Source organism: Ceratosolen solmsi, unplaced genomic scaffold, assembly GCF_000503995.2.
Source record: "Ceratosolen solmsi marchali unplaced genomic scaffold, CerSol_1.0 scaffold6, whole genome shotgun sequence".
Taxonomy (NCBI): Eukaryota; Metazoa; Arthropoda; class Insecta; order Hymenoptera; family Agaonidae; genus Ceratosolen; species Ceratosolen solmsi.
Genome location: NW_011948414.1, coordinates 16,369,845 through 16,390,829, shown reverse-complemented (window position 1 = coordinate 16,390,829; position 20,985 = coordinate 16,369,845). Strand labels below are relative to the sequence as shown.

General features: G+C 39.1%; 1 protein-coding gene across 1 annotated transcript in view; it reads left to right on the top strand.

Moving 5' to 3' along the window:
• Positions 1–19,902, top strand: part of Axud1 (AXIN1 up-regulated 1) — a 76,729-nt gene extending 56,827 nt beyond the window's left edge. Inside the window, exons 3-9 of the mRNA XM_011507515.1 lie at positions 6,934–7,193; positions 11,055–12,013; positions 13,983–14,266; positions 15,826–16,242; positions 17,080–17,630; positions 18,514–18,679; positions 18,857–19,902. Of these exons, the coding sequence (XP_011505817.1) occupies positions 6,955–7,193; positions 11,055–12,013; positions 13,983–14,266; positions 15,826–16,242; positions 17,080–17,630; positions 18,514–18,679; positions 18,857–19,249 (3,009 nt within the window). The 5' untranslated portion in view covers positions 6,934–6,954 and the 3' untranslated portion in view covers positions 19,250–19,902. The remainder of the gene's footprint in view (positions 1–6,933; positions 7,194–11,054; positions 12,014–13,982; positions 14,267–15,825; positions 16,243–17,079; positions 17,631–18,513; positions 18,680–18,856) is intronic.
• The last annotated feature ends 1,083 nt before the right edge of the window (positions 19,903–20,985 follow it).

The following is a 20,985-nucleotide window of genomic DNA, read 5'->3' as shown; positions in this document are numbered from 1 at the left end:
TTCATAAAGCTTTCTGAATAATTAGTTTGAAAGATTTATGGCTTATTTCTCACATTGCTTGCACTTTACACTCAATAAATACCTAAATATTGTATGCGGTGAATGATAATACCATGACATGTCGTTAAGAATCATACATTTATAATATCCGCTATGTGGTTGTAAGAGGGCTTTGGCAAATTAGTGGCAATTGTTTTAACGTGCTCCAGCACACTCACCTGCGCTGTAATTTTAGGCAAAAACTTTCGATAAGCGCAATTAGATTTTACGCTACCGTAGGGCGAACTGAAAGTACACCGACAGTCGACGGTACATTGGAAAAATAGAGACGGATAATCCCGGATGTTGATGATCGATGGGCTGTTGAATGCTCGTCCAGTGTTCGCTTCCTCCCATACAGTGGAGAGTACATTGCGCGTTACCAGGTATATTAAATCATGGGCATGTAATGCCTACGTAAAGCATTCGACTAATATTCGCTTATGTGTAAGAATATGCCCGCGTAATTTTCTTAGGATAACGTGTCATTAATCAGGTATTAATGTAAGCTTGATTAACTTGGTAATTGAGAGGTTGAGAGCGTAGGACTATCTGACAAATCAATACGGCTTGCTAAATCTGTGCTTCTATAAGATGTGCATATTAATTATCTACAATATCATTAAGAGTAAACAAGAATTTTGCTTTGTCGAATGCTATTACTAACGATATTAGAATACGTCCACTTCTTGTACTTGGATAATAATATTTATTCGCGCTGGTTTTAATATCGAATTATGCACACATTATACATTTTGCCTACAACATTATTAATCGCACGTACGAAATATTTTATTAATTTTAATTATTAATGAAATTCTTATACGTACATTATAGTAGTGCGCATGCGCGCATACATTTGTTCAGGCGCAAGCGCGCGCTCACGTAAAGTAATTTATCCGCATTCCGATAATGAATGTATCGGGTTATTACATGAAAGTTAGAACTACTAAAAGCTTTATAATTATTATATGAAATTAGTGTAAATTTTCATTTATTCTTAATGACGGGCGCTACTTTATTGTTTCATTATCTATAACATAGAAGCATAATATTTGTATATTGAGAGAGACATAAAAGAATTGAAAACTTTTGTCCGTCGATGCGTTGGTGGCCAATGGTAATAAAAAAAAAAACAACGATAATAATAGGATAAATAGGAGGTGTATCGAGGTCGTGTTTAATGAAAAGAAAAGCTCTGTTAAATATATAAATAAATAAATATATATATATATATATATATATATATATATATGTAGTTGTGTGTGTCTGCGCTCTTAATTACCCGAATAGCACGAGAAGCATTAACAGTGAAAAGGATGCAGATCGAAGGAAATATTTTCAATTATACGAAGGAGCATCTCCATGACCATTCGTGGAAAATCGATGCTTTTAAAACTCTCCCCCGTAAGAATGATGAGAGTGTAATTCGATGAAAGAGCGAGGGAACAAGAAAGTGAAAAACTCCGTCAGTCCCAAGAGGAATGGTGGAGAAATTTTTGACAGTCGCGGGTCTTGCGTCGGTGCTGTCGCGCAGGCGCCGCGTGCGCCACCTTTTCTCGTTCGTTGAACCTACCGCGTACGATGCTTCATGTCGAGGGCAACGGGGATGGAGCCAAAGGAAATGTTACGGCTACCGTCGTCGCCGTTGCCGTTGCCGTTGCCGTTGCCGTTGCCGTTGCCGTTGCCGTTGCCGTTGCCGTTGCCGTTGCCGTTGCCGTTGCCGTTGCCGTTGCCGTTGCCGTTGCCGTTGCCGTCGCCGTCGACGTCCAAGAGAGATGTCAAATGATGCCGGCGCACGCGCCATCTCAATCCGTCTAACTACCTTCCTGTCTCTCTCTCTCTCTCTCTCTCTCTCTCTAGCTGTCTCTCAGTCTCTCAGTCTCTCCGTCTCTGCCTCCCGCCAACCATCCCTCGCCCTCTCTCACTCACTTACGTTTGGTATTTCTATCCTTCTTTTGCAGCATACGCTCTTATCGTAGACATCATACTTGAGAGAGATGCTGCAAAAGCTGAACTCCATTCGCCTTTGGGCGATGGAAAACAAGGGAATCCACCAGCCTGTGTGAGCGAGAAAGATCACTAGAGAGAGAGTAGAGAAGCGTAAAACGAAGAAGGATAGAGTGAGTGTAGCTCGTAGGCGCGTGTGCGTGTCGGCGTTGGTGCGGATGCGGGTGTGTGTACAGTGAGAGAGATAATCGAATTGAAATGAAATGCGGGAAAGGGAAAGAAGGGAGGACGATAGCTTGAGAGGTTTTGGTGAGAGCAACAGAATCTTAAACCAACTATATATATATATATATATATATATATATATGCATACATGCATAGTGGACAAAAGATAGCGATAGGCGTTTTTAGCACATTTTTACTCATAAGGTCGTGTTTAATGAAAAGAAAAGCTCTGTTAAATATATAAATAAATAAATATATATATATATATATATATATATATATATATGTATGTATGTAAATATAAATTTATGTGGCAATATAAATAAAGAGAGTGAAATGAGGTCAAAAATTTCTTGGCACTGGTAATTATTTTAAAAGTTCCATTTTGCTAATTGAAATTTACAGAACCTTTAGTAGAGGATTAGCAACTTTGGCAATTGTCAAAATAGCTCTCCGGATGGAAAACAAGAGTAAGAAAAGAACGGATTGGAATGAAATAGAGAGTGTATGTGCTTGTAGCACGAAAGGCTTAAATAAGAGGAGCGCTGTACGAAGCATTAATTGCTAGTTAAAAGGAAAGTGAGTGGTGCATTTGTCAGATCTAGGGAATTCGTCGTGCTTGTGTGAGCACACGTAATAAGACCGACGAACTTTGGCCGGTGTGTGTGAGTGCGGGCGTGTATGGCGGGATGTGGGGCGGGGGTGGTGGTAGCGAAAATTAAACCACCCGATGTGCAAGAAAGCAGAGGGCTCGCATTCCGCTCTTACCCCCCCCCCGTTGCAGTAGGGCTCTGGTTAGTGCTAATAATATGCCAGCAGCGTTATCGCGCGAAAAAATGCCGCGATCCGGATTTCCCTCGACACGCGGGGGCAAGCGCGCGCACACGTAGTCGAGAGGGGCTGGTGCCGGTGGGGCGTGCGCGCGTGCGTGCGGGGGCGGGGTGGAGGCCCACGCACGGGAGGAACGGCGCGCGCGTAACGCCGCGGAAAACCCGGCCGAGGCCAGCCAGTATCGGGCAGTCCAGTCCGCGGGATGGAGAGGAGCCGACGACGCCGACGCCGTCTCCGGTGAACGCGCGCAAGGCCTTCGACCCCCACTCAGCCGACGGTTCACCCCCGATTCCGAACGATCGGCTTTCTCTTCTATCGCCGCGCGCTTTTGAAAAAAAAAGGTGTGTGATGTGACACACGCGGCACATTCGATCGAGACGAGCCGGAAACGTCGAAATTGAAGTAAGCGGCCGGTGCCGCCTCACCCACACCACTAAATCAACCACTCGAGAGTATTGGTGAATCTTGCTGGTGCTGCTGCTTTTGCTTCTCCTGCTCATTGTGTGAATAAACTCCTGCATCAATAATTATATATTTAAGAAATTTACAGTATAGTTTTCATTTCTGCTTAACATTGTATTTTTCTCATCTCCCATTCTCCGAACTTTCTCCATATAATTCGAGCTCTTTGTTCCATGCTCGTTATCAATATTCATGCCATCCTCGTCATCGAAGATTTAAAAATTAATACTTTCATTTTCTTGAACAATGATTTTTGATGTCTTAAGCAACACGCATGCATTAAAGATTATTTAAGAAATAATTTTTCTTTTCTCTCTCTCTCTCTCTCTCTCTCTCTCTTTTTTTTTTTTTTTTACCACTGTCATGTTTTTATGTTGTGAATTTGTTAATTATTGTATGAATTGCGATTAGGTTATTAATAAATGAAAATAACTACGTAATCCTTACGTATTGAATGCGCACGTAAACGAAGTTGAAATTTACAAAAAAACAGAAGCAATTAGTCTATATAGTTATGACAAGCATTTATATCTTTAGTTTTATTCAATAATATTAAGCCATGGTTTTTTCTTCCTTTCTTTTTTTACTTATGTTAGTTACTACATACTATTTTAAGCAAAGTAACGTGAATCGCGGGGAAAGTGTACATACTTATATCTGCGACTAGACAATTCTGATGATGTCTTCGATAAATATTGCCGTGTCCTAATAAAATATGAAGGACGGTGAATCAGTAAGGGGATAAGAATGTTCTAATATCATTGCTTAGAAGTAAATTGTCACTTTACTTTAAAAAGTCCCGAACGACAAAATATGTGAGATCAGCGATCGATCCTTTTCTCACTGCATCTATTGTCTGTCAAATAACATTGGCGCGTCTCTTCCTCACAATCTCATAAGTAATGTAAAATGCAATAATTAAAAATAATCTAAACATCGTTAAATATTGATGTATACAAATGCACGCGTACGTGTGCGTGAAGGTAAGCGTGTGTAAGTAGGAACGAAAGATCAAATAAAGTAATCTCTTTCGTAATTTCCGTCCATGGCAGAGTCGAGTGGAGTGTCATATCTGACAACCAAAATGACGTTGTTTTAAGTAACTTGTATTTTATATTTCATCTGCATTAACAACAATGCTCGTCTATCTTTCTCTCTCTCTCTCTCTCTCTCTCTCTCTCTATATATATATATATATATATATATATATATATATATATATATATATATATATATATGCGTGCAAAGCAAGATAAGCTATAGTATGCGGTACCAAGCGTAGCGACTTATTGATCCTTCGGTCTTCGTCCTTTCTTCGCCCGGTTTTCTAGCGCGTTTACGTGACATTTTAAAACGGGAGATAGGCGCGACGGTCGCCTGCGAACGCCCATAAGTAAATTGCCAGGCGCTCGGCGTTAATGGAGCGCAAGAGCCGTGGAATGCGTCGGGAAGGAGGCGATGGCCGCGGAGACGACGCAGCCGTTGCCACTGCCGCCACCGCCGTCGCTACCGCCGCCGTTGTCGGCATACCGGAGGAATGCGCGCGTCCGCCTGTTTAGCCAGCGAGTGCACCTAACCGATTGCACGGATCTTAACCCCCTCTGACCTTCTGCTCCGAGTGGCGAGCCACCGACTAAGATAATGGCCTCCTCTACGTCCCCGAATTGTGTACGTCTCCCAGCAGCTGGGACATAATACTTTTCTCACATCCTCCTCCTCCTCCACATCCTCCTACTCCTTCTCTTCCTCCTCCTCCTCCTTCTCCTCCTCCTCCTCCTCATCATCATCATCATCATCATCATCATCGTCGTCGTCGTCGTCGTCGTCGTCGTCGTCGTCGTCGTCGTCGTCGTCGTCGTCGTCGTCGTCGTCGTCGTCGTCGTCGTCGTCGTCGTCGTCGTCGTCGTCGTCGTCGTCGTCGTCGTCGTCGTCGTCGTCGTCGTCGTCGTCGTCGTCGTCGTCGTCGTCGTCGTCGTCGTCGTCGTCGTCGAATCTTTCGCGCTAATAATCAATGTGCCTCGTTTGTCGATGATGAAAATAGTTTTCCCAGCAGCAATGAATTCATTGCTTTTTTTCTCGCGATTGTTAATAAAGCTGTGGATTTTTCAGCATTAAACGACGGTTCAGCGCTTGATCGAATACAATCGCTTATCTCGGCTGCATTCAAATTTATAATTGTCCAAACTATTGATGATTATTTGTGTGTAATTTGTTGTCACGGTAGTCTAATTTGACTTTGCCGAAAGCGTGTATATAATTTGTCATTGTCCGCTTAAATTTCCCCTCGTTATTAAAAATATAATTCTCTAATGGAGTTTGGAGATGTTTTTTTTTCTCCCTTTAGCCTCGTAAATTATCTGGATAAAGATTAATTTTAATTTAATTTGTTTAGCCTTAAATAAACGTCTAATTATTGAAAGTATCCAAATTAATATTATACTATGCTTTTCCCGAACATATATTCGAAAGTTATTAGACGTCGAAGCCATAAATTACTCCTTATTAATTCCTTCTTCCCTGATTTTATATTATTATCCTGGTTTTATACATCATTTTAAAAAAGAATAGAATAAAACATCTTTAATTTCAGTGGTGGTGTATTGAGCATTACATTTAGCATTTATAATAAACATGATTTTTGTTGTTGTTGTTGTTGTCGTTGTTATTGTTGTTGTTTAATTTATCATTATTTCGCTTGTTTATTAATAGCCGTTGAAGTAATACAACTGCATGATTTGGATTTGTGATATTAATGAGATAGAATTAATATATTATAGAATTAATAACAAACTAGTAACCATAATAAAAATCTGAACTATATTAATGGAGATAACTTGCAAAAATTGACTAAACTGTGGTATCATTATTTATTATATAGCGATAGTAACTCTTAGTATTATTGTAACGAGTATGTGTTATCTGTTTCATTTAATTCAATGGACATTGTATATGGTACAAGAATAATTTTTTTTTTTTTTTCTTCGTTTAGGCGTAATGGATTTTCAGTGAGACTTAAATATTCGTCATTAAAAGAGCACAATATCATTGAATATTGTTCAATATGGTGAATTTCGACAAACTGTCAGTTTTATAGAAATTCTTGGCAATAATGTCGCATTATTATAATTCAAATCGATAAATTAATAGCGCGCGAGTGCGCACGAGTTCTTCACAATGCGTTCCTTAAAAAGCACAAATATAGTTCATAATACTAAAGGCATTAACTACCGACGCAACATAATATTCAATAGAGAAAACACAGTCGGAAACGCGCGCACGCGTACATAGACGCAGGCTCTCGTTTTCAAAATACTAATCAGCAGTAAATAAAAGTTATTGGTGTTAAGCACGATCGAGGCATGGATACGAGATGGATACGGCAATCGGCAAAAATTCATCGTTCATTTTTATCATCTCTCGTTGCAGAGCAGCGCCTATTGGCTCGAGATGGAATCGCCTTCGGCACAACAGCTAGCCGCCGAGGCCCAGGAAGACTGTAGTCCTGTGGAGGTGTTGCTTCAAGATGCGACGGAAGAGGATATTTTGCCAATCCAGGACGGGGGCAGCTTTGCCTTTCTCGATGATCTGACGAGCCACTTATCGCCCTGCGTGCGACTCGAGCAGTTAACCAAACAAGAAATGGGCGGCTACGCGTTCAAGGCTTCCGTCGAGGAAGATCCACTTAGGTAATTATTGCCGCTTTATTCTATTTACCTCCCACCCAACCAACGCCGGCAATTAATTGTTGACGAGGCGCAAGGTCGATGAGACCTCACCTTTGTTTTCACGTGCGAAATTCGGCGAGCGTTCAAGGAAGGTGTTGGTTACACTCACACGTCTTAACCATTAAATTAATGTAATTTGATAATTGGCTTGGCTCTTGCTTAGATTTGAATAGATCTTTATAATAGGTCTCTGGCATAATTGCCAATCATTGGATTATATCTTTCACGTGAAATGTCATATGAAGCGTTTAACGGTATGAGGTATGAGGCGAGAGTGCACAACTCGTGATCGACTCGACCTGCAGGGACACTAAATTTTACATACCATATTTCTCTTATTTCTCTTTAAATTACGGTAAAATAATTTATTAATTATTCGCTTTTTGTAATTATCTACCCTATCGTATGTACAAGCATGTACAAATTTTTGTTTTATTACTTAGGACTAATTAATCGTTGTTTAAAAATTAAATGTTACATTAAAAACAAAGCAAAAAAAAGAAAAAAAAACAAACAAACAAACAAAAAAAAACAAAAAGAAAAGAAAAGAAGAGAAGAAAAAAAAAACGAAAGAAAATAGACTCATTTATACGTAATGTCGAACTGTATAATATCGAGACACATTATCAAAAGTCTTTTCAATACAACTTGATAGTGGTTTACTAATTAATTACATGCCATTATCTACGATATCCGTATATTACACTATACGCCTAGATTTTTAATTCGTTATAATTTCATATAAAGCCAAAAGATTCAATTTATAAATAACATTCGTATTGTGAATTTTTTATTGTACGACAAAGATAAGAAAAGTAGTAAGCATTTTTATTTACAGTTTATCGCAACGTATTGTACCATATTACAAAAGTTTAAAAAGCAATGCAAGTTTTATATAAGATTAAATAATACACGTATCTTTATTTAATCTAAATGTGAACTAATAATATATTTATGGCTTTGAAAAATACTCGCTTTTATCAAATAATTAAATATTTAATTATAGTGCACAGATTTAAATAAGTTTTTATTTCCATTCGGTAATGAATATGTTCTCATTTATGCAAGATTTTATTACATCTCGATATTATTCCGAAGTATTATTCCAGTTCAAAATTTATATAAATATTCTCAAATATATTAATGATATTAAAAATTATTTTTGCTATATTATAACCATTATGAATTTATTATTCAGTTATCATTATGAAATTATGGGCTATGATTGTATTATTTTTTAATGATATATTATGAAACAGAAGTATCTTCACCTTAAAGGAAGAAATTACTTTCAAACGCAACATTGGATTTCTAATTTCTTAAAATTCAAACTTACATAATATTTATATTTAATACATGTTTAATAATGTTTTTATCCAATCACATTATCTTTCGTATAGTTGTAGCATAAAATTTATATGTAGTTTTTAGTATCGTCTATACACCCATGCATGTGTGTGTGTGTGTGTGTGTGTGTGTGTGTGTGTGTGTGTATATATATATATATATATATATATATATTGATTTTACTACGGAATACAGAAAATACAATTTGATATAATTTTTTTTAAACGTAAGATAAATTTTTTAATGTAATTTCTATTTATAAAATGAAAATTAATGCGAAAAAACAGTAAAATATCGATTTACTAATGAATACGTAATATTGTGTAAAGACATAAACAGAATAATAATTACAACGCAATGGAACGAATTATTTGAAATCAATATCCAAGTCAACTATCGAATGATAATATTGAATCGCTATTTACAATAAAGTTGATGTAGGCAAAATATTACACGACATTTTAATCTATCGCGTAGCTATGATTGAGATAGACCTTTATAATGTTTATGATTATTATAGGTTTCGTATATTATATAAGACCTACTAAAACGTCACCTACACATTTATTTATACATTTATTATTGTAAGGAATATTAGGAAATATTGTGGTGAAAGTAAAAATTTACGCAATTCTTCGTAAACCCGTATAGTGATAGGAGCATATTTGTGACACGTATATTTTTTTTTTTCTTCGATAAAAAAAAAGACACGATACAATTGGCTTTAATATAGAACGCATAAAACCTAACCTTGCAATTTATGATAAAATTATGAATAACTTGAGCTAAAAGTCGACCAAATATGACATATGCAAATTAGTTTGAATATATTTTTAATGAAATCCCTAACTAATGCTACATTTCACTACTTTCTTTATTCATAGTTAAATGTTTAAATAATAATATTACCATTGGCATTAAACTTGGACTTATTCTAGACCATCGTAATATAATAAACAGTTGTAAGCACAGTTATATCCTAGAAAGAAAATAATAGTCAGTCCATTGTTAATAGAATGGGAAGTAATAAAAGTACCATAGCTATTTGATTTGCTTTCAGTCAGTATACCATCTAATCGATAAATAGATAAATAGATAAATATATAAATAAATAAATAAATAAATCAATCAATCAATCAATCAATCAATCAATCAATCAATATTTTACAACATGGATATCGAATTAATATAGAAAAAAATCTTCACAGTTTTTCCTCTTCTTTTTTGTTTCTTTTTTCTTTTTTTACTTTTCATTTTTCTTTTCTTTCTTTCGTAATTGAAAATGTTCCAATAAATTTCCAAGTAATTCAGAAGAACTTTGAAACACACGAGCTAAGGAGAATACTTCTAAGGATCTTGGAATTTAGTCGATAATTAATTTAATTTTTAGTAATAAAATGGATGGGTTCGGCAATCGGTGTGTAAAAGAAATGAGACACATTGCTTAGATACGCACGTGATTTTCACAATGACGAGAGGAGAAAAGTAATTTTTTACGTCAATGTCACCCGCTGTGTAAAATCGATCGATGCCACTTGGGGTGCTAAATTCACGCGCGAGTCTACTTAACACCGCCGAAATCACTTGCTTTATCTTCAATAAAACGTAATCTCGCATTTTTAGGATGTAACACGGGGGCCGTTGCACATTATAATCATGATACGCATCAATTAATATACACCGTTTGTCAAGGATTTGAGCTATAGAATCAGAACTTGATATTGAAAAACAAACAAGAAAAAAAAAAGCATGAATTAATAAGCCAATCATTTGTAATCAAAAGATACATAAAATAGATCTATAACTTTTAAGATGATACGTCGCGTGTCGTAAGAGTCGTAATGATTAGAGTCGGAAAGAGTATGATTAGAGTACAACTGTTCCCACGAGAAGTTTCTCATCGCGCATTATTTCTGCAAGCATCTTACGCTTACTATTGTTATTATTGTTGTCGTTTGTCTCAGTGTCACGACGTCGGATTCGTAAACTTACGTAGATTAATTATCGTATCGCTTGAGAATTTATACATTGCGCTCAACTAGGCGCAGATATTTAATTGACATAGCGCTCCTGACGCCTCGATCGTCAGGATATATTAAGCAACATCGTGTATGGCGCGCCTTCAATTAATTGCCTTTTACAGTCTCGACTCTACATAAAATAATTCAATTTTACAAAGCACTTCGTCCTCTTCCGTTACCACTTAGTCTTAACAAAATGGGTCTCGGCAAGCGACGAACCTAACCATCGAAAAGCGCCGACACTGCGACTGGGCTATAAACCAGTAGTTTGAGCGCTTCAAGTAGATCAATAATCCCTTCCAACATCAAGCTCTTTGCGTCATAAACACAATTCTAATGTTAATCGATAGTTTTTAAAACCGAGAAGTGGGCGGGGGGGGGAGGAGGATAGGGGCAATTGACAGGAGACAGGAATAATGACCTTGGAATTTGGCCCCCTTTGGCAATCCGACAGGTTACATGCCGCCGACAATTCAAAAACATCCCAGGATTCGGAGACGTCGCGAGTCGGAGTGGCCACGTTTTCCAGCTCGAGCCCACGCTCAAGTCCCAGTCCCAGTCCCAGCCTCGGTCCGCCTAGCCCTAACCTCAGCCCCAGCCTCAGCCCCGTGATACCATCGCCGAGGAGGAGGCCGATACTGTCGGCCAGCACAGCCTCGGACTTCCAGCCGATCGGCAGCGAGGTCTCCGAGGAGAAGGCCCAGCAGTTGCGCAACGACGTGAAGCGCTTGTCACCGGTGCACGTCAGCCTACGCGAGCGCACCCTCGGCGAGATATCTCTGACGTCCGACAGCCGGAGGAAACCGAACGCGTCGGATGGGGGTGAGGTCGGCAACTCGGTGAAAAGCCAACGCGATCTCGTGCTACGGCTTTCGCGGATCGACCAGGTCAAGCCGATGGAGCTCGGGCTTGGCTCGCCGAACGAGTCCGAGTCGCTCGACGGCTCTTACGACCTCGAGGGCAGCGCTCGCGTCGGCCTCCTCGACGGAAGCCTAGCTAGCTCCAAGGCCATCGCCAAGAAGCTGCGCATCGGCAGCGAGGTCGAGTTCCCGGGCTGTCGGCCGAGTTCGCCCTCGGCTGTGTTCGCCGACGCGGAGGAGGTCGAGACCGCTTCTGACAGTTCCGAGGTCCTAGCCTCGATGGCCCCAGTCACCGTCGGTTGCGAGGAAGCCCTTGGCCAGGTCATCGCCACGAGACTCGGACAGGAGCGGCCCGAGGCCTTTACCGACGACTCCGCCGAGAGCCTCGCCCTTGCCGCCGGAGTTCGGGACGAAGTTCGCTCCGACGGCAGTGACTCCGGCCTCGGCAGTGAGATGCCCGGGGACGCCTGTCCAGCACCAGCTCCCGAGAGCGACTCCGAGACCTCCTTTCTCGACAGGATACCAGACGACATTCTCTCCGATAAGGACAAAGGTGAGTTTTATGGGATTTCAGCTGGTATCTCCGTGGTAACATTATGGTCCAGCACGTAGATGTTACGTCAAGGTTCTCTATCAGTCACACGGTCTAATCAGTTGGTTATTCATTTTTCACATCGTCGTTCGGCTTTTTAAGCATCGATTACGAACGACCGATTATGAAAGATAATGAAGTACGCGTACGATGAGCTAACGACTTTCACTACCTCACTCATCATCTCGCCTATGCGCGATATATTAACTTTCGAAAATCTTGGCAATCATCTGACAAGACATCAGCCACAAACATGTCGTCTGTCGCGTGTATCGTTTGATTAGCAGCTCAATTGGAAAAAACTACTGATAATCTAAATTTGATAACTTTTGGAAGCTAACGCTTTTCCATACTTTCTCGCGTATCGATAAATTTTATTGGAAAATAATTATAATAATGATAGAAAGCCGATCGATTAAATTGAATAAATTGTGAATTGGACTTTGGATACTAATCGGTTATGTACTTGTACAAGTAACACGTAATTACAAGTCTTCTAGAACTTGAATAAAAGGTTAAGCTTATTAAACTTTGTTCTATTCGTTATGTCCGTTGATAATTATTATTACTTTACGAAAATATACTGAATTATATAATTGTCCTACATCAATTGTATAACATATTATTATTAATAATTCAGTATTTCCACTGATATACATGTATATTTCATGTAAATTATTTCGATACAATAATATAAGCACTTATTGTATGATGCGAAGTGGAAAAATTAGCCAGTACTGCGCGTAGGCGCTAGAATAATCAATTTTTCTTCCATCGATTAGTGAGCGCGAGATAGCCCCACTCTAATTCGTTGTATTTCCCATTCTGTCCGTGTTGTCTATTAATATCTAATTTTATTTTCTAATAGAAAAATATATACAGGGGAATAAAAAAAAATTCAATGAAAATGAAAAAGACAATAAGTATTTTCTGAGAATAGTGTCAATGTACTCTTTATTACGAAAACGTCTTTGTATAATTTTAAATAAATATGAAAAAACAATAAACTTGCTTTTCTACCAATAACGATTAATTATTCATCTTTTATGGATTTACCATACTTTTTAATATATTCAATAATGATTCTATATATATATATATATATATATATATATATATATATATACACATTGATATAATTTAATGAAAAATACGAAGCAAAATATTTAATATCGTTGGTAATGTTATTGGATCTACATTCAAAAGCTCATGAATTTTATTTAATTTTCGTAAAATTACACATATTTTTTTAAGCAACTTTAATCAGATAAGTTTATTCAATAATCACTGGTATTTGCTTAACGTAATATCTTGATAGGAACTATTTTACTTTTTGTGTATGCGCGCGCTCGCGCTCGTCTCCTAATATATTAAATGTAAAACCACTCGCACTATTATACGTATTTGTCGAAACATTATCAAGTATAATTTTCACTTTGAACTCAAAAAGCTTCATAAATAAATGAATAAATAAATAAATAAATAAATTTATAAATTTTTCTCTTTTTGAATCCCTGTTGTCATCTTAATTTGAAATTATTTTCGTATAAATGACGCTTGATTTTACATAAATGAAGCAATGTTCACGTTCGGTCTCCATCAGTTTCCTAATTAATAAATGAAAATTCATGCATCTGGGGGACCGACGTACTTGAAATTTTCTTTATCCATTGATAATAAAAAAAAAAAAAAAAAAAAAAAAAAAAAAAAAAAAAAAAAAAAAAAGAATGAAAGAAAAGAAAGAAAAGAACGAAAAAGAAATTGAGAAAAAAAAGTAACAAAAAAGATGAAGAAAAAAGAAACGAGGTCAAAAGAGATTGGGAAAGAAAAGCGACGGCCTGGATAATGGTTTTGCACAGGAGGCGACATCAATCCCCCGAGATAAACGGTATCATAGCAATGGACGTAATATATGTGGGTTTGCTCGCAGCTGAGAACGACGTGGATTCCTTCGTGGAGGCCGAGTTAAAAACGCCAACACTTCCGAATTTCCGAGCGCCCTCGAAGAGCAGCCTTAAGCGCAGAATGGCAGACTGCATGGAGGAGGGCGAGGATCACTCGGGTCCTAAGAGGCTCGGCGTTGACGAGGCAACGGCAGCATCCTCGACAGCCGAATTCCCGGCGATGGCTAAGAAGAAACGCAATATACAGTTCGACGCAGTCACGGTCTATTACTTTCCCAGGGCTCAAGGCTTCACCTGCGTGCCTTCACAGGTAAGGACTCGTCGTTTCTTTCCTCACGAACGTGAAATCTGTGAAGTGCGATGGAACCCCTTAATGTGCTCCGACTCCCTTGCACGCGCGCTTCTTTCATCGCGTACATAGATTTTTCAGTGAAAGTGACTTAGGGCTCGTTGCCCAAAGCTCTCACTTTTCCTACACCGTACAATTACAATGTCATTTATCGCGATAATTGCGGTGGGAGAAACATTTCAGTTTAACATACCAGTAAAGAATTATTATAATATTTTAACGTGATTAATTTCTTCTCTCTTCTTATATTCTCTTTCTATTTGCAATTCAAAGACGTTTCAAGCATATTCCACTAATTTTAAGCGCTGCATCTACTGTTATAAAGAACGAATATATATATATATATAATAGAATATTTCATGCGCTTCTTGTTCCTCATTTTTTTTTTCCGAGTATTCAGTTTTGCTTTAAAATTTTCTTCGAAATTTCTATTGCAATATTTAAATTGTACAATAGAATTTGGAAATTTATTATAACCCATTTTCATTTTATAATTTAGCATTTAAATGCACGAACAAAATGAAATGTCTGCTTTAGTTATTTAGATGAAATTAGTTACAGTAACCAAAAATATTCAAATGGAAGTACATGAAAGCATGGGGATTCCCTGCTATTCTGTGAGTCGAAAATTTGTACTTTATTTTTATTTTATTTCAGAAAAAAAGAAAAAAAGAAAAAAACAAATATCTCTCTACTTTCAAAGTAATCGAATTAAAATTTAAAATTGCTATACCTAGCATAATAGAATTGGGAATTAAAACATTGAGCTTAAAATCAAATCATATAAATTGAAAAGAAATTGTATAAAAACGCATTTGGAAAAAAGTTTTTGAAAAGTAAATATTTTTATATTATTTAACGACAGGCAGAAGTAGCTATTACAAAAATAATTGCAGTACGAAAGAATAAAGTGGGACAGCTATTCCACAGACTTAATTGACTCGGAAATACTATTACGCCTTCCTTCGGCTGAATACGTCATTTCGAGCGAGTCACATTTTCATTTAATGCGCGACAGAAATTAACATGAACAATTGAATTAAAGAAGAAGAAGAAGAAGTATATGTATATATATATATATATATATATATATATATATATATATATATAATGTATGAAGTGATTTTTTTGGTCGACGTACGATATAGTAAACAAATTGGCATCGTTTATAATACTTTTTATTCCCATAGTATGGAGAAAAATATCTAGGCGAAATGAAATATTGCGAAAGAGAGAAGCTTTTAACTCAATAATACAAAGTCTCGCTTCCCCGTCGTATTAAAGCGTAGCCTTGTTTCTAAATGCAAAATATCCAACTTTATAAAAATTTCCCAGAGATTTATATTTAATTTAAGAAATGTGCCAAGAGTCGGGGCAAAGCCAGCGGTATTAGATCGTTAATGAAGTGAGAAAGAGAGGTGTATATAGTGCCTGGAACGAAGATGCCTCGGAGATGGGATGGAGAGTAAGCCCAGAAGCGAAATAAGCCCCTAACCGCCGTCCGATGCTTTCTTCCCCAGGGCGGCAGCACTCTCGGTATGAGCGCGATGCACACGCACGCGGAGCGCTTCTCCCTGTCGGAACACGCGGCTGAGCAGCGTCGACTTCACCGGGCCCGACTCGCTCAGCTACGCTCCGAGAGGGCGGCCAATTGTGCCGCGGAGGCGGCCTCCAGCTCGGAGGACCCGAGCGACGACACGGATGACGAGCCGAGCGACGCCGAGGAGCTCGACATCGACAGCTACTACTTCCTCCAGCCGGTGCCCACTTGGCAGAGGCGGGCGCTCCTGCGGGCGGCCGGCGTCCGCAGGATAGACGCCCTCGAGAAGGACGAGTGCAGGGACATTAGAGCCAGCAGGGAGCACTGCGGCTGCGGCTGCAAAGGCTACTGCGACCCGGAGAGTTGCCCCTGCAGCAGAGCCAACGTCAAGTGCCAGGTAAGTAAGGGGTAAGCCGTGTAGTCGTGTGATTTGTCGGCTGTTTGTGGTGTTGGGGGTGGGGTGGAGGGATCCGCTTGTACGAAAGGAGACCCCGGATTGTATCCGTGTACAAGTGCCGACACTCCCGCATCCGGCAAGTGCCGATGGGATAATTCAACGAAGCCGAGAGCACTGGCTGCTTCAGCTTCCCTTTCAATATCGACGACTCTCCTTGTTTATCAAAATTCTCAACCAATTTACAGGCACGAACTTGCAAATTAGATGCGTACTGCGCATGCTTCTTTATTATACGGCTCTCCTTCCCACTTTCATTCGCATTTCATAAATATATCAAAGCTGCTCCGCAGTCATCCTTGAAGAAGACTCACGCGGCTTGTTGCCCATCTCTCTCCATGTATCTCTCGAGCTGCGTATGATAAGAGGGCGAAAGAGGCTCGTCGGCCCGCTCCCACGGCCAAGCTAATTAATTTAAATAATTTAAAAAAATTAACGACCCGTCTACGCGAATCAATGCTGCGATCGGAACGATTTGAGCCAAGGAATTTTTTTCTTACCCCTCCAAAGCTCATCGTATCATCATCACAAGGTTCGAGCGATCTCAACTTTGACTTACCTGTCATCAAATCCCTACTCACCGATACATCCGTAATAGACGTTGTACATAAAATACTTGACGTTTCGTCTCCAACCGTTTTCAACTAACCGGCTGCCGCCAACTGGATCTTTGAATCCACGGGATGTTATGAGTGTAACGTGCGTCTCCCCCACCCCCCACCCCCCACTCTTATTCACGCTTCGAACGAGCTCATGATTAAACGAGAGGATCATTCTCAGGTGGACAGAGCCGGCTTCCCGTGTGGCTGCTCGCGGGACGGATGTGCCAACAGCACCGGTCGCATAGAGTTCAATCCCGTTCGGGTGCGCACGCACTTCATCCATACGCTTATGCGACTCGAGCTCGAGAAGAAGCCACATCGTGACGAGGAGCATCAGGAGAGTCAGCAGCATCATCTACATCACCATCACCATCACCACCATCATCATCATCATCATCAAGAACGACTAGCCGTACCACTTACCTCGGTTATCGAGTCGCCGACCGACTGTCTCGCCGGTGGATTCACCAGTCTCCACTACGACGGCCAGGAAGGCGCCGCGCGTCCCGATAACCTCGACCTCTATGCCCTCAGGGACGACTGCTACCCGGTCGACGACTGCATGGGAGAGGCCGACAATCAGGGCCAACAACAGCAGAGGAAGCTCCATGCGGACTTTGGACAGAATTTTCAGCACTACGGATCGCAAGGGCCTTCCTCAATGTCCTCCTTTCATCAGAATCCCTATGCTGATTACCAGAGCTATCAGGCCCTACCGTCGACCTCCAGGTGAGCATCCGCCACTCAACGACGCAAAATTTCAATGCCAAGCTACATTATGACAATAGCGTTGCTGCTTATTACATCGGTGCGATTCATTTTTAAAAAATCGATAATCATTTCGAGTGTACCGAACCTATGATTTGGTTTTCAAATCTGGCTTTTCGAAAATATTCTTGGACTTGTTGGACTCTTAACTTCTTGGACAACTATTACATTGCCTTAATTGGATTTTGATTATCCAATGCTAATTTTGATGCATTTTATGCAAAATTTCATGACTCTTTACAATAAATACGTGTATATTATTCAATAATCGACTATAGTGGAAGAATACGTGAGCAACGTTGAAATAATAAGATAATAAAGGACACTGCATATTTTAATGCTACTGCATATATACTCGATCTTAATGATAATGGTGTTCTTTTTTGTGATTTCGGATCACATTGTCTTAATCGAAGTAATGAGATTGTTTTCTTGCAAGACGAGAGAAAACATGCAATGAATTATTTTACATTGAATTGCGGAAAAAAGTATTTAAGCTTTAATACTCCCTTACATCGGCATAATTATTTATTTATATGTTTAAATTTTGCACGCGACCTTTTTTTCACTCCATTTCTCAACTCTATAATAACCTTATTAAATTGAAAATTATGTATTTCATGTCCGTTGCGTTGAACAATTACGCGCTCAATTATATTGTTAATTGTTGGTCTACGTTCGTGAATACGCACGAGTATTCAAATCGCGTAACCTATTTTTAAAATAATAAATAAATAAATAATTAAGATTTTAAACATAAATGTTAGCGATAAACTCGTTGTCCAGTGCTATTCTACCTTTATTTGGCTGTACAAATTTGGACATATGTTCTTTTGACTTTTAGGTCGGCTTTTCAACCGCAATTTCAGCCCGTCACTTCGAATCCCAGCTTTTCGCATTACGGCTCTTATTCCCAGGACTCGAGCTCGAGTTCCACATCCAGCAGCTGTCAACAACAGACTCATTCGGTCATGCAACAACCGTCGCCGCAGCAACAGCAGCAGCAACAGCAGCAGCAACAGCAACAGCAGCAGCAGCAGCAGCAGCAACAACAACAACAACAACAACAGCAGCAACAGCAGCAGATGCAACAACAACAGCAGCAGCAACAGCAGCAACAGCAGCAACAGCAACAACAACAACAGCAACACCAACAACAACAGCAACAACAACAACAACAACAACAACAGCAGCAGCAGCAGCAGCAGCAGCAGCACAGTGGTATCATTTACGATACGTCTTTCGCCCAGGACGAGGTGACGGGCTCGCAATACACAAATCTCAGCACAATGCAGCCGATGAGCTCCGTGGTACAGCAGATCGGCAAGCTCGAGCCCTTCTCCGAGCTACTATCATCTAGGTATTCCTACTACGAGGACGTGGTCGATCAACAGCCGCAGCAACAACATCAAGAGCAACAGCATCACCAGGCTTATCACGTGAACGGCTCAAAGATGGATGTGAAGGACGAGCTGCTGCTGGGCGGAGATCAGCAGCAAATGCAACTGGCCGACGACGATTGCGACGAAAACTTTGGCGAAATCATTAAAAAGTCCATGGTCGAGACTGTGTCTGCTTAGATGGACATGGGATGTTTGAGGATAGATAATCAGTAAGCTTTCCGAGCGTCTTGAGCGTCTTGTCTCTTCGGAGCGTGGAATTCCAGGACTTGCTGTCGCCAGCCACTTTTCATCGAATTAATCCGTAAAGCGCGAGATCGAAATCGGTTAAGTGGCGGTCCGTCGATCGCAAGTACGTATGTGCTCACTGGCCTCTTTACAGCGATATTCGTTATCTTTAAACGCCACGAGATTTATGGATATCCTTGAATTCGATTAATATTCTTTTATAATGATGTTTGTAATCTTAATAAAGCTAAAAAGTGTTTGTATTTTTATTGCAATCAGTTGTTCATTTCTCGGCACTATAATACAATTAATATTTATGCTCGTGTCAGTGTGCATAAAGCTCATATTTCTTATTACTCGGAAGTGATTTCTTAAATGACAGTATCAGTGCTTAGTCCTGATTATAATCTGATGATAATAACAATTGTTTAAAACTAAATATTTGTTTAGGTTAATATTTATCGTTTTACATTTAAGTAATTGTAGTACATTGTAATGGTCGTGGACTTTTTATGACGTAAAGAAGTTAAAGCTACGAAATGTCGAGTAGTTGAAGTAAATAAAACCATGAGTTTCTTACACATTTTTACGATTACGTTAATTTTTTTTTTCTTTTTTTTTCTCTCTTTCTTTCATTCTTTTTCATCGGCTTTGCAATGCACATTACTTACGTATATTTATACTCTCCGCGGATTTTCGGATTGTAAAGTATCGCTCGAAAGATTCTTGTTTTTCACTTCAAAACCGTGAATAGAAAAATGTGGTATAGAGCCTGAGTTTCGCGTCGATCGTTAAAGTCTTTTCGGAAGCTGCGCTGTCGATCGCATCGTTCGCGAAATCTCAGGCATAGACGAATCTTTAGATGAATATCAAACGCGAAAATCTTCTACTACGAATGAAGTAACCTTGAAGGAATCTTGAAAAGTGTCGTCTATTATTAAATGATTTGAAACATATGAAAATTGTAAAGGATAGAATAATTTCATTTGTGAAAGTATGTCGAATTACTTTAAAATTTAATCATTGAGAATATATAGATGGCGATGCCTAAAGTTAAGGCGAAATGTGCGAAAATTAATTTTCAAGGTTTCTTGGAATTTCAAAAGGTGCGTCCGCCCGGGATGAAGGCCGTTGGCGCTGCACTACGAACATTTCTATAATTATATAGCGTAAGAGTGCACTACGATAACGAGCAATTATGATGTTTTCATAAAAATATTGTTTTTCATTTATGAAGAGCCTGTTAGAATATTGAAAAACTTCTTTGTAAAATGACAAATTATTGTCAATAAAAAAAAATAAATAAAAACAGCAAAAAAAAAAAAATTGTGCGCGTGCGTGCGCGCGCGCTCGCATATATATATATATATATATATATATATGCGCGCAGGTGTTTGCGAGTGTGCGTGCCCGTGTGTATGAGCCCGAGTGTGAATATACGAGAGATTCAACGAGGTTGTGACCAAAAACATTATGGGATCAGCTTAGAATGCAGTTTACACAATAATTATAAAAAATGAAAAATTAAATTTATAGACGATTGGGTGAATTAATTGGCACTGTTTCTTTCCTCGATTAAATTAATTTAATTATCAATTTATAGTTTCACTTAATTAATGTACGTTCTATAATCTATAGAATACCAATTTCTCTTATTTAATTAATAATGCATAGGAAATTTTATTTTA